The sequence below is a fragment of the Lolium rigidum genome, chromosome 4 (genome assembly GCF_022539505.1).
Source record: "Lolium rigidum isolate FL_2022 chromosome 4, APGP_CSIRO_Lrig_0.1, whole genome shotgun sequence".
Lineage (NCBI taxonomy): Eukaryota > Viridiplantae > Streptophyta > Magnoliopsida > Poales > Poaceae > Lolium > Lolium rigidum.
Window position 1 is genome coordinate 79759712 of NC_061511.1, and position 12576 is coordinate 79772287.

Here is a 12576-nt window from a genome sequence, read left to right on the forward strand (position 1 = left end):
GGCGAGATGTATTTCTCAACTTGTCGTTGACATTCGTCGTTGTCCACAACAATGTTACGATGGAGCAAAGTGGATGCTGTAGATCAAGGATGTTGGCTCGACAGTGGTGGATCTGTCTTTATTGCCCAACTTTGTCGATTAGAGGCAGATTTTGCTCCAAGAAAGCACGAGGATGTCCCCCGGTCGATGTGCCGCATCGACATGTGTCTCACTGCTTGCAACGGGTCTGTTCATCGACTCAGAAAACCTCAACTACGATGGTGCTCTTTTGAACCTGTCAATGGTGGAGGTTTGGTGTCTCTTCCAACGCGCATCTAGGCAGCGTTGGAGTCTGGCGGTGGTCGCTGGCTTCGATAAATGCAAGAAATGCTAGAAATAGCTTTGCATTTTTCTATCTTTTAGAATTCTTTCTTCAAACTTTTCAGGATATAATTGTTTTCTCCCGCTCCGTCTGTTAGTTTTCACGTTTATTGACTTATTAAACTTGATTTTCTATTCATGAAATACATGGGTGCTCTCAAAAAAAAACACCGCTTTTATTACAAATCGGAAGAATTACAAAAGATTTCCTATAAGAGGTATGAGGTGTTGTACGAGTATAGGAGTATATATTTGTAAAATAAAACGATCAAACATCTACTAATGGGATCCTATTTTAATTACTACTTTGAAAAAATTAGCTAAACCTAAATTTTTTATTAATGTGCATTTCGTGGTTTCTGTGTTGAGATAGAAAGAATTGTGTGGCTTTGTTTCTCTTCTTGTGCTGGGAGAGAAACAATTGTGTTTTTTTAGGGGACAATGTTGAGAGACGAAGAAAAAGGATCGTGGTTTATTTGCACGTTTGACAAAGTCAACCCCATTCTCCCATAAATAAGCCCACCAACGCACCCAAAAGCCTGCACGCAGAAACAGCGAAACAGAGGCACAGAGCAGTTTCCATCCTTTTCTCGTTGGCAGTAGATCTTTTTGCAGGGGAGGGGAAAACTCCGGCGATGGACGGCGGGAAGAAGAGCCGGGACTCGTACAAGCAGCCGCAGGAGCGCAGGGAGCGCAAGTCCTGCACCGGGATGAGCGGCGACGCCAAGAAGGGCGGCCGCGGCGGCAAGTTCACCTGGGAGGGCGCCGACGGCTACACCGACGAGGATCTCGACCTCATCGGCACCAAGGACGCGGGGGCCGCCGCCTCCGACAACAAGAAGTCCTAGGCACCGCCTCCTTCGCCCGCGCCCGCCCGCACGTCAACTTCCGGCCGGATCGATCATCTCCTTAGCTTCTCGCGTCAGTTCTTGAATAAATTTGCTTGGGCCGTGGGCATGTAGATATGATCTGTCAGCTACCTTAAGTTGTTAACTTGCTAGTGCTGGATGAATCGATTTATCCGGATCTCGCAATTTGGTTCGATCTGGTGCTTGTCTTTCCGCGATCTTGATTCTTGTTCTGCCATGGCCATGATTTCTGCTCTTTTTGCGAATCGATCTACGAAATCGACGGCGGACAGGTATACTGTTGTCATTGATGTGCTTCATCGTTCCCTGCTTCAGATTTTACAGATGCTCGACAGGTATAACCTGAAGTTATACTACGATTTCTGAATCACCTGACAAGAAGATTCATCGAATTATCATGGATCAGTTTATCTTCTCTCTTGTCAGCTGAACGGGGCTGATCATATACGCAATCTTGCATCAAGTAGTTCTAAACGGTAGTTACTGCACCGTGTCATTCATAATTCAGAAGTCTGCAGGAGTCGCTCTCGCCATCGTGCCCCACCAATAGCAATGATTCATCATCATCCCAATCTAGCAAACTGTAATATTTTTATTATTGTTTCGTTGTCTATGCATTATCCATACTCACATTTCTCCATAATAATCACAAAAAAAAGAGGACAAATCGAGGACCGGAGATACTTCAGCAGCTGCTCATCATAATGTTTTGCAATGCAACCTAAGACTAGTCACAATGGAAAGTATCATACACTAGTATCATGCACATGATACTAGTGTATGATACCAACCCCACAATGCATAGTATCATAAGATAGTATCATAGTATCATCATATTTAATGTTTTGTAGAATCCCAATGCATATGTGTGTACATGATATGTTTGTCATTAAGTTTTACGTGCTATGATACGGTAACATATTATGATACCACTCTCATCTCTCACCTCATTAATTGGTGTGCCACATCAGATTTTTGCCAACATGGCATGCATGATACTACTTATGATACTCCCATTGTGGCTAGTCTAAGTTTGGTAGCCTGATCGTTCTCAAAATTTGGCAGCTGAGATTCTGTGTCTGAATAATTCTTGGGCAGCTGGGGCGAGCGGTGAGATAAACCAGGTGCAGATGGACATGGTTTTTTAGAGTATCTTTAGTCGTGTCCCCTAAAAGGGCTTGAGGGGTGCCGGACGCAATGAAAGCGATGCCTTGCGAGTAGCGGGCTAATGTTTGTCGCGCACCATCGCCTACTTCTTGCTAACGAAAATAAATTTCCACGCAATAACGTTGCAGTTTCCCTAGACGCACAGTGAGACATCTCGTCGCGCCTTGATTTGTGTGTCGGTGTTAATGTGCGTCATCGCCCCCTCGTCTGACTTCGCCGTATAAAATGGGGTGCTCGCTCGTTGTTGTCAGACACAACCCTATCGCCCCCACCACCCAACTTTCTACACTGGCACTCCATAGCAGGTTCAACTGGTCGGTCGAGGACATGACACGGGCGCAGGGCGGCCGTTCTGCACGCTCACCGTCGCCTGAGGAAGTGGAGACGGAGTGCCTCCGCGTACTTTGAGTTTTGTTTTTTGATAGGGCAAAGGTGTCCGATCTTTCGATGAGATGAAGATAGATCGATTTGTTGGTGGAGTTCGTGCTTGACGATCCGACTACACGTGCAAAGCTCGTGCGCCAATGCAATCGCTAGGACAATCTCCGGGAGTTACTGATCTTGCGGAAGCACGATCAGCCTGACCAGAAGGTCTTAATTCCTACCTGAAATCGAGAACAAGTAAGAACTAAAGATGCAATCAGAATATTGCGAATAAAGATGAAAGCTTGATTGATAATGGTGGGATTTCGAATAGTCGCTATTGTTCTGGGCGTTGACCTCAAAAGAAGTACACGAAGTTGCAGCAATTGGCTAACTTTTAATCTAATCAAAATCCAAGTTCTAATGACGGCTACCGAGGGATATATATGGGGGAAGTGAAGGGATTTTCGTCCAACCAGCTAGGGTTGGCAAAAAAACACCCCTAAATGGGCCTTCCTCCACTTATATGGCCTCTTAAGATCCCCTAAAATACCTAATGCGAAAATAAATGGGCCTGGCCCATTAAATTTTATGATGGAGTAACTTGTATAATTCATCCAAGCATCGTTGCTTCACTATGGTGGCTTCAATGTTCATAAATCTTCGCTTGCAACGCCATCCTGAATCCTTGCAGGTCTGCTGCTATCTCCATGCACGTTCCTAATCCAATGCTTGGCGTCCATGCTGGATCCATTCCTAAATAATATAAATACATTTGATTTAGGCAGCATCATATTCTCATATATATTAGGAAGGATTCTTAGTAACGAAGGTACCTGAGATGTGGTTGTAGGAGTATTGGTCGTATCTATCATAGCGATGTCCTCATCATCCTCCCCTTCTTGAATTGAAGTCGTCCTCGACGTAGTCTGATCTTTTTCACCAAGATATGTCTTCAAATCGGAAGTTGTGATGTCCTCATCATCCTCCCTTTCTTGAAAGAAAAGCCGTCCTCGGCGATGTTTATTCTGTAAACATGCTAACAAAAGAGACAAGGTATATGCATGGTATATGTATATGTCATCTGTTTTAACAGCTTTGTCATGTCGCCCATTGAAGTTTGTACATATACCAATATTGTAGTAGCTTAGCAGAACATTAGTCCCCATTAAACATTCATCACAACTCAGTTTGCAGATATAAGTGAAGCACATATTAACTCCTTTCAAATTATAATGCTCATCATTAAACCATCCCAAAGTTGGTAAACTAAAATGTAAGGTCTCAAATTTACTAGCCACGTCATGTTGAATTAAACAATTTTGCAGCAAGTTAGTTGGCATAGAATGAATACCAACATTGGAGGTCATATCAAAATGAGAAAGCATATACACAAATTCAGTTTTATTGGAACTATAAGAATCATCACACATGATGCAAATCCTATGTACCATAAAAACATTGGTGCTGACATACGCCCCAACCAAATTAAAAGTAACATCAGGGGACACTCTTTAAACAAGGAAGTTCATCAATTTTATGTCTAGCATGTGACAAAGATATAGGTGGATCCATCACAACAGAAAACAAAGAATTAGCATGAGAAATCTTAGCCAACACTTCATTGTTCATAACCAGTTTTATATGATCCATACTAGAGTCATCTTTCAAGTCACAAGGTGCATTATCAGGAGCAAGAATTTCAGTTTGTGCACTTATAGATATGGAAGAATTAACTTGTATAGTAGGTGTACTCAACATAGTTGGTATATCATTTACACCAGTTCCTAACACATGGTTATCATTGGAAACAAAATTCTCCGTTGGTACACTCATATCAATAGAGGAACGAAAAACAACACATGGTACACACAAATCTGTAGGTCTGTCATAACTAGAGTCAACCAAAAGATTGCTAGTCATATCAATGATAATTTCAATGGGTGCACTCATATTCCAAGACAGATTAAAGTGATCAATTGGTACACCCAACACAAAATATATCTTAGCATGTAACTCATTTAGGGCACTCGAATTGATAGATGCATGAATGTCCACAAAAGAAGCACCCAAAACATTTGGTATTGTAGCATGCAATTCAGTGGGTGTACTTAAATCCATTGAAGAATCCATTTCAGCGTTAATAATTTCAGTGGACGCGCACATAGTCAAAGAAGAATTGAAAACAGGACTAATTGCGCTCACAACAACATCAATCTCAGTGGTATGATCACATGGTACTTGCAAATCATTAGTATGATCCCCTAATATAGGTGGTGTGGCCAAATCATCAATGAACTGAACACATGGTATATTAATATCAACATGGCATTTACCAATTTCAAGTTCATGAACAAAACTAGGAAGCATCTCCATTGTTAGATCAGAAGATTGTTTCAAAGTGACAACTCTATCCTCAATCAACTCAATAGACAAATCATCACATGACGTAGATCATCATGGAATTCATCAGTCACATGTGGAAGGACAAAATCAGTACCTTCATTTTTACCTTGTGACTCCAACGTAGAAGATGTTCGCAGCGACGTGTCACAAGTCTGTGGCTGGGCGACTCGCACAACAATATTCATGCGTGGAACGTTGGAAGAAACAACCGGTGCTAGTGTGCATGACTTGAAGGAGTTGGAATGGTCCAACGTTTTCTCCTGTATGTGTTTCTCAAAAGCACAAGCTCGAACATATATACCAATAGTAGAACGAGGAATATACTTAAACATAACCTTAATATCAGGGTTCAAACCATTGAAAAACATGTTTCTAGTAATTTCCTCAAATTCCTTTATATCACAACGGTACATGTAAAATTTAAATTTCTGATAGTAAACATGCACGGTGTTACTACCTTGTTCTAACCGTTTAAGTTTGCGAATCATTTCATGTTGATGAGAAAGAGGCACAAATCTATGTCGCAAAGCAGATTTTAAATCTTCCCAAGTGGTAGGTTTATTATCAATATTTTTTTATAAGTCATATCCCACCAAATGGAAGCAAAACCCGTAAAAACTCTAGCATCAGTTCTTACTTTCTCAAGTTCAGTAAAAGCATGGCATCCAAAAATATGGTCGACCTCAAACTCCCAATCAAAATAAGCATCAGTATTATATCTACCCTCATAAATTGGTAAAGAAATAACCTGATCATGATCTCCAATAAATGGTCGCACGTGCATCTCCATGTTCGTCATGGTGTTCGGGTCGACGGATTGGTCCTCAATTCCTGGCATGTTTAGTACCCAAAAATCACAAGTGTATATGCCTACAAGCTACGCAAATATGGTGGTATCGCGTGCAATTCGTCAAGCAAAATACAAAGCTCTTACAAGTTCTTACCAAACAGGAGGAAGGCGATATGGCAACCAGCAAAGATCTGCTTCTCCCTGAGATTGCACAAAGCGATTACCAGGTGTCGACACAAAGCACGTGGAGAAATATGTGGAGCTCTGGGAAGGCAAAGTATAGTGCTATGGTGGCACAGTAATCAAGTCAGCGATGCAAATTGAGTAAACGCTCAACGAAGGTACTGTGCTGTTCCTAGGCTAGATCGTATTAGAGACGCGAGCCTAAATCACCAACGAGGTCACAACACGGCACAAGATGCAAGAGGCAGCGAAACTGGCGCTAGAGGACGGAGGCACCTACGGTAAGGCGCCCAATTTTTTTTTTTGACTCAACTTGGCGCTAGACCCTAGAGGTCTCTATGGTAGGGCGCCTAGAATTTGTTTTTCGGAATCTACCTTGGCGCTAGATGATGCGCGTAGTTGACACGTCCGTTGGGAACCCCAATAGGAAGGTGTGATGCGCACAACAGCAAGTTTTCCCTCAGTAAGAAACCAAGGTTATCGAACCAGTAGGAGCCAAGAAGCACGTTGAAGGTTGTTGGTGGCGGAGTGTAGTGCGGCGCAACACCAGGGATTCCGGCGCCAACGTGGAACCTGCACAATACAATCAAAGTACTTTGCCCCAACGTAACAATGAGGTTGTCAATCTCACCGGCTTGCTGTAAACAAAGGATTAAACGTATTGTGTGGAAGATGATGATTGTTTGCGAAGAACAGTAAAGAACAATTGCAGTAGATTGTATTTCGGATGTAAAGAATAGGACCGGGGTCCACAGTTCACTAGTGGTGTCTCTCCCATAAGATAAACAGATGTTGGGTGAACAAATTACAGTTGGGCAATTGACAAATAAAGAAGGCATAACAATGCACATACATATATCATGATGAGTACTATGAGATTCAATCGGGGCATTACGACAAAGTACATAGACCGCTATCCAAGCATGCATCTATGCCTAAAAAGTCCACCTTCAGGTTATCATCTCGAACCCCTTCCAGTATTAAGTTGCAAACAACGGACAATTGCATTAAGTATGGTGCGTAATGTAATCAACACAAATATCCTTAGACAAAGCATCGATGTTTTATCCCTAGTGGCAACAGCACATCCACAACCTTAGAACTTTCTCGTCATCGTCCCAGCATTTAATGGAGGCATGAACCCACTATCGAGCATAAATACTCCCTCTTGGAGTCACAAGTATCAACTTGGTCGAGCCTCTACTAGCAACGGAGAGCATGCAAGAACATAAATAACATATATGATAGATTGATAATCAACTTGACATAGTATTCAATATTCATCGGATCCCAACAAACACAACATGTAGGATTACAAATAGATGATCTTGATCATGATAGGCAGCTCACAAGATCTAACATGATAGCACAATGAGGAGAAGACAACCATCTAGCTACGCTATGGACCCATAGTCCAGGGGTGGACTACTCACACATCGATCCGGAGGCGATCATGGCGATGAAGAGACCTCCGGGAGATGATTCCCCTCTCCGGCGAGGGTGTCGGAGGCGATCTCCTGAATCCCCCGAGATGGGATTGGCGGCGGCGGCGTCTCTGGAAGGTTTTCCGTATCGTGGCTCTCGGTACTGGGGGTTTCGCGACGAAGACTTTAAGTAGGCGGAAGGGCAGAGTCGGGAGGGTCACGAGGGGCCCACACAACAGGGCCGCACGGCCAGGGCCCAGGCCGCGCCGCCCTAGTGTGGAGCCACCTCGTGGCCCCACTTCGTTTCCTCTTCGGACTTCTGGAAGCTTCATGGGAAAATAGGACCCTGGGCGTTGATTTCGTCCAATTCCGAGAATATTTCCTTACTAGGATTTCTGAAACCAAAAACAGCAGAAAACAACAACTGGCTCTTCGGCATCTCGTCAATAGGTTAGTGCCGGAAAATGCATAATAATGACATATAATGTGTATAAAACATGTGAGTATCATCATAAAAGTAGCATGGAACATAAGAAATTATAGATACGTTTGGGACGTATCAAGCATCCCCAAGCTTAGTTCCTACTCGCCCTCGAGTGGGTAAACGATAACAAAGATAATTTCTGAAGTGACATGCTATCATAATCTTGATCATACTATTGTAAAGCATATGAGATGAATGCAGTGATTCGAAGCAATGATGAAGATAATGAGTAAACAAATGAATCATATAGCAAAGAATTTTCAAGAATAATACTTTCAAGACAAGCATCAATAAGACTTGCATAAGAGTTACTCATAAAGCAATAAATTCAAAGTAAAGGCATTGAAGCAACACAAAGGAAGATATAAGTTTTAGCGGTTGCTTTCAATTTCAACATGTATATCACATGGATAATTGTCAACACAAAGCAATATAACAAGTGCAATAGGTAAACATGTAAGAATCAATGCACTCAGTTGACACAAGTGTTTGCTTCTGGGATAGAAAGGATAGGCAAACTAACTCAACAATAAAGTAGAAGATAGGCCCTTCGCAGAGGGAAGCATTGATTACTATATTTGTGCTAGAGCTTTTCATTTTGAAAACAAGAAACAATTTTGTCAACGGTAGTAATAAAGCATATGTGTTATGTATAAGATATCCTATAAGTTGCAAGCCTCATGCATAGTATACCAATAGTGCTCGCACCTTGTCCTAATTAGCTTGGATTAACACAGATTATCATTGCATAGCATATGTTTCAACCAAGTGTCACAAAGGGGTACCTCTATGCCGCCTGTACAAAGGTCTAAGGAGAAAGCTCGCATAAGGCAAAGAGAATATTGCTGCAGATGCCTTATCTAGAAGAGATGCAAAATGCCATGCCATTACTGTTTGTGTACCAGAATGGTTGGAAGACGTCAAGTTGAGTTATGTCCAAGAGGATACCTCAAGGCCAAATAAGGCCCGTAGTAATCCAGCTTCCGCGATATATGACGATTCACTCGCTATCTGAGGCGTTAATTTACCTACTAAAATATCACTAGTTTCTACCCAGGATCCCAACCTAACCACTCCTTTTTACTATTACACATCCGTGGTGAATGCCTTTCCATTTCTTGCTTACCTTGCATCCCTACCGACGCAGTATATCACCGCGATGAAAACAAGGCGCGAAGCGGGTAATTAAAGACCAAGTCAAAGAGAGAGGAAGGGGTATTCCCCCCGTTTCAGCCTGAACCAAAATACGTCATTGCTTTTGATTATTCTCAACTTAGACATCCATACCGGGACAACATAGACAACAGATAATGGACTCCTCTTTAATGCATAAGCATTCAACGACAGCTTAAAATTCTCATAAGAGATTGAGGATTAATTGTCCAAACTGAAACTTCCACCATGAATCATGGCTTTAGTTAGCGGCCCAATGTTCTTCTCTAACAAGTATGCATACTCAAACCATTTGATCATGAAAATCGCTCTTACTTCGGACAAGACGAACATGCATAGCAACTCACATGATATTCAACAAAGGTAAAAGTTGATGGTGTCCCCAGAAACATGGTTACCGCTCAACAAGCAACTTATTAAGAAATAAGACACATAAGTACATATTCTTCACCACAATAGTTTTTAAGGCTACTTTCCCATGAGCTATATATTGCAAAGGTAAAGAATAGAATTTTTAAAGGTAGCACTCAAGTAATGTACTTTGGAATGGCAGGGAAATACCATGTGGTAGGTAGGTATGGTGGACACAAATGGCATGGTTATTGGCTCAAGGATTTGGATGCACGAGAAGAATTCCTCTCAATACAAGGCTCGGCTAGCAAGGTTGTTTGAAGCAAACTCAAGTATAGAAGGTGCAGCAAAGCTCACATATGAACATATTGTAACTATTATAAGACTTTACATTGTCTCCTTGTTGTTCAAACACCTCTACCAGAAAATATCTAGACTCTAGAGATCAATCATGCAAATCAAATTTTAACAAGCTATATGTAGTTATTCAATAATGGGTACAAGGTACATGATGCAAGAGCTTAAACATGATCTATATGAGCACAAAAATTTCCAAGTATCAAATTATTCAAGACATTATACCATTTACCACATGCGGCATTTTCCGTTTCCAACCATATAACAATGAATGAAGTAGTCCAACTTTCGCAATGAACATTAAAGATATAGCTAAGAACACATGTGTTCATACGAAACAACGGAGCGTGTCTCTCTCCCAAACAAAGAATGCTAGGATCCGATTTATTCAAACAAAAACAAAAACAAAAACAAACCGACGCTCCAAGTAAAGCACATAAGATGTGACGGAATAAAAATATAGTTTCACTAGAGGAACCTGATAAGTTGTCGATGAAGAAGGGATGCCTTGGGCATCCCCAAGCTTAGACGCTTGAGTCTTCTTAAAATATGCAGGGATGAACCACGGGGGCATCCCCAAGCTTAGACATTTGACTCTTCTTGATCATATTGTATCATCCTCCTCTCTTGACCCTTGAAAACTTCCTCCACACCAAACTCGAAACAAACTCATTAGAGGGTCAGTGCATAATTCATATATTCAGAGGTGACATAATCATTCTTAACACTTCTGGACATTGCACAAAGCTACTGAAAGTTAATGGAACAAAGGAATCCATCAAACATAGCAAAACAGGCAATGCGAAATAAAAGGCAGAATCTGTCAAAACAGAACAGTCCGTAAAGACGAATTTTAAAGAGGCACCAGACTTGCTCAGATGAAAATACCCAAATTGAATGAAAGTTACGTACATATCTGAGGATCACGCACGTAAAGTGGCAGATTTTTTTAAATTTTCTACAGAGACTACTGCTCAAATTCGTGACAGCAAGAAATCTGTTCCTGCGCAGTAATCCAAATCTAGTATTGACTTTACTATCAAAGACTTTAATTGGCACAACAATGCAATAAAATAAAGATAAGGAGAAGTTGCTACAGTAGTAACAACTTCCAAGACTCAAATATAAAATAAAAGTGCAGAAGTAAAATAATGGGTTGTCTCCCATAAGCGCTTTTCTTTAACGCCTTTCAGCTAGGCGCAGAAAGTGTGTATCAAGTATTGTCAAGAGATGAAGCATCAACATAGGGGTTGGGAGTTTTCTCAACTATGCATTTTATCTTATCGATGTGAGTTTCAGAGGCTCCCTTTTCATTATTCTTAGGCTTGCTATCCTCGTCAAACAAATTTTCAGGAACAAGCCAACCATAGTTATTTTCTAGAGCGTCATTCATTCCTAGGAGCTTACAAGGTATTGTTGTCTTTATTTCCCCACCATCATTAATATTATTAGTGTACCTTATTCTATCCATGTCCATCTTTTCAAGGATACTAGCAAAGTTGGTATAAGAGCCAAGCATCTTATATTTAATAAACACCTTACTAGCCTCTCTTGCTACACCACCAAATTCTTTAAGAAGGGTTTCTAAAACAAAATCTTTCTTTTTCCCCTTCCTCCATATCACCGAGTGTAAGAAACATGTGTTGAATTATAGGATTGAGATTAACAAATTTAGTTTCCAACATGTGTACTAAAGAAGCAACAGCAATTTCATAAGTAGGAGCAAGTTCTACCAAGTGTCTATCTTCAAAATTCAGCAGTACAAACATGAGTGAAAAAATCTTCTATATTATCTCTTCCAATTATAGACCCACGTCCTACCGGTATGTCCTTCAGAGTGAACTTAGGAGGAAACATGATGAAATAAACTAAATGTAAATAAAGTAAATGCAAGTAACTAATTTTTTGTGTTTTTAATATGGAGAACAAGACAGTAAATAAAGTAAAACTAGCAACTAATTTTTTTGTGTTTTTGATATAGAGAGCAAACAAAGCAGTAAATAAAGTAAAGCAAGACAAAAACAAAGTAAAGAGATTGGATGTCGAAGACTCCCCTTGCAGCGTGTCTTGATCTCCCCGACAACGGCGCCAGAAAACAGTCTTGATGCGCGTAGTTGACACGTCCGTTGGGAACCCCAAGAGGAAGGTGTGATGCGCACGGCAACAAGTTTTCCCTCGCAAGAAACCAAGGTTATCGAACCAGTAGGAGCCAAGAAGCACGTTGAAGGTTGTTGGTGGCGGAGTGTAGTGCGGCGCAACACCGGGGATTCCGGCGCCAACGTGGAACCCGCACAACACAATCAAAGTACTTTGCCCCAACGTAACAATGAGGTTGTCAATCTCACCGGCTTGCTCGTAAACAAAGGATTAAACGTATTGTGTGGAAGATGATGATTGTTTGTGAAGAACGAGTAAAGAACAATTGCGATAGATTGTATTTCAGATGTAAAGAATAGGACCGGGGTCCACAGTTCACTAGTGGTGTCTCTCCCATAAGATAAACAGATGTTGGGTGAACAAATTACAGTTGGGCAATTGACAAATAAAGAAGACATAACAATGCACATACATATATCATGATGAGTACTATGATAATTCAATCAGGGCATTACGACAAAGTACATAGACCGCTATCCAACATGCATCTAT

General features: G+C 41.2%; 1 protein-coding gene across 1 annotated transcript; it reads left to right on the forward strand.

Moving 5' to 3' along the window:
• The first annotated feature begins 885 nt into the window (after positions 1–885).
• LOC124708135 lies at positions 886–1402 on the forward strand. The gene has a single exon (XM_047239824.1). It carries the CDS (start codon positions 996–998, stop codon positions 1206–1208), a length of 213 nt encoding a protein of 70 aa, XP_047095780.1. The 5' UTR covers positions 886–995; the 3' UTR covers positions 1209–1402.
• The last annotated feature ends 11174 nt before the right edge of the window (positions 1403–12576 follow it).

Excerpts from the sequence above, each read along its gene's own strand:
- LOC124708135 (XM_047239824.1), top strand. The coding sequence starts at position 996 with ATGGACGGCGGGAAGAAGAGCCGGGACTCGTACAAGCAGCCGCAGGAG.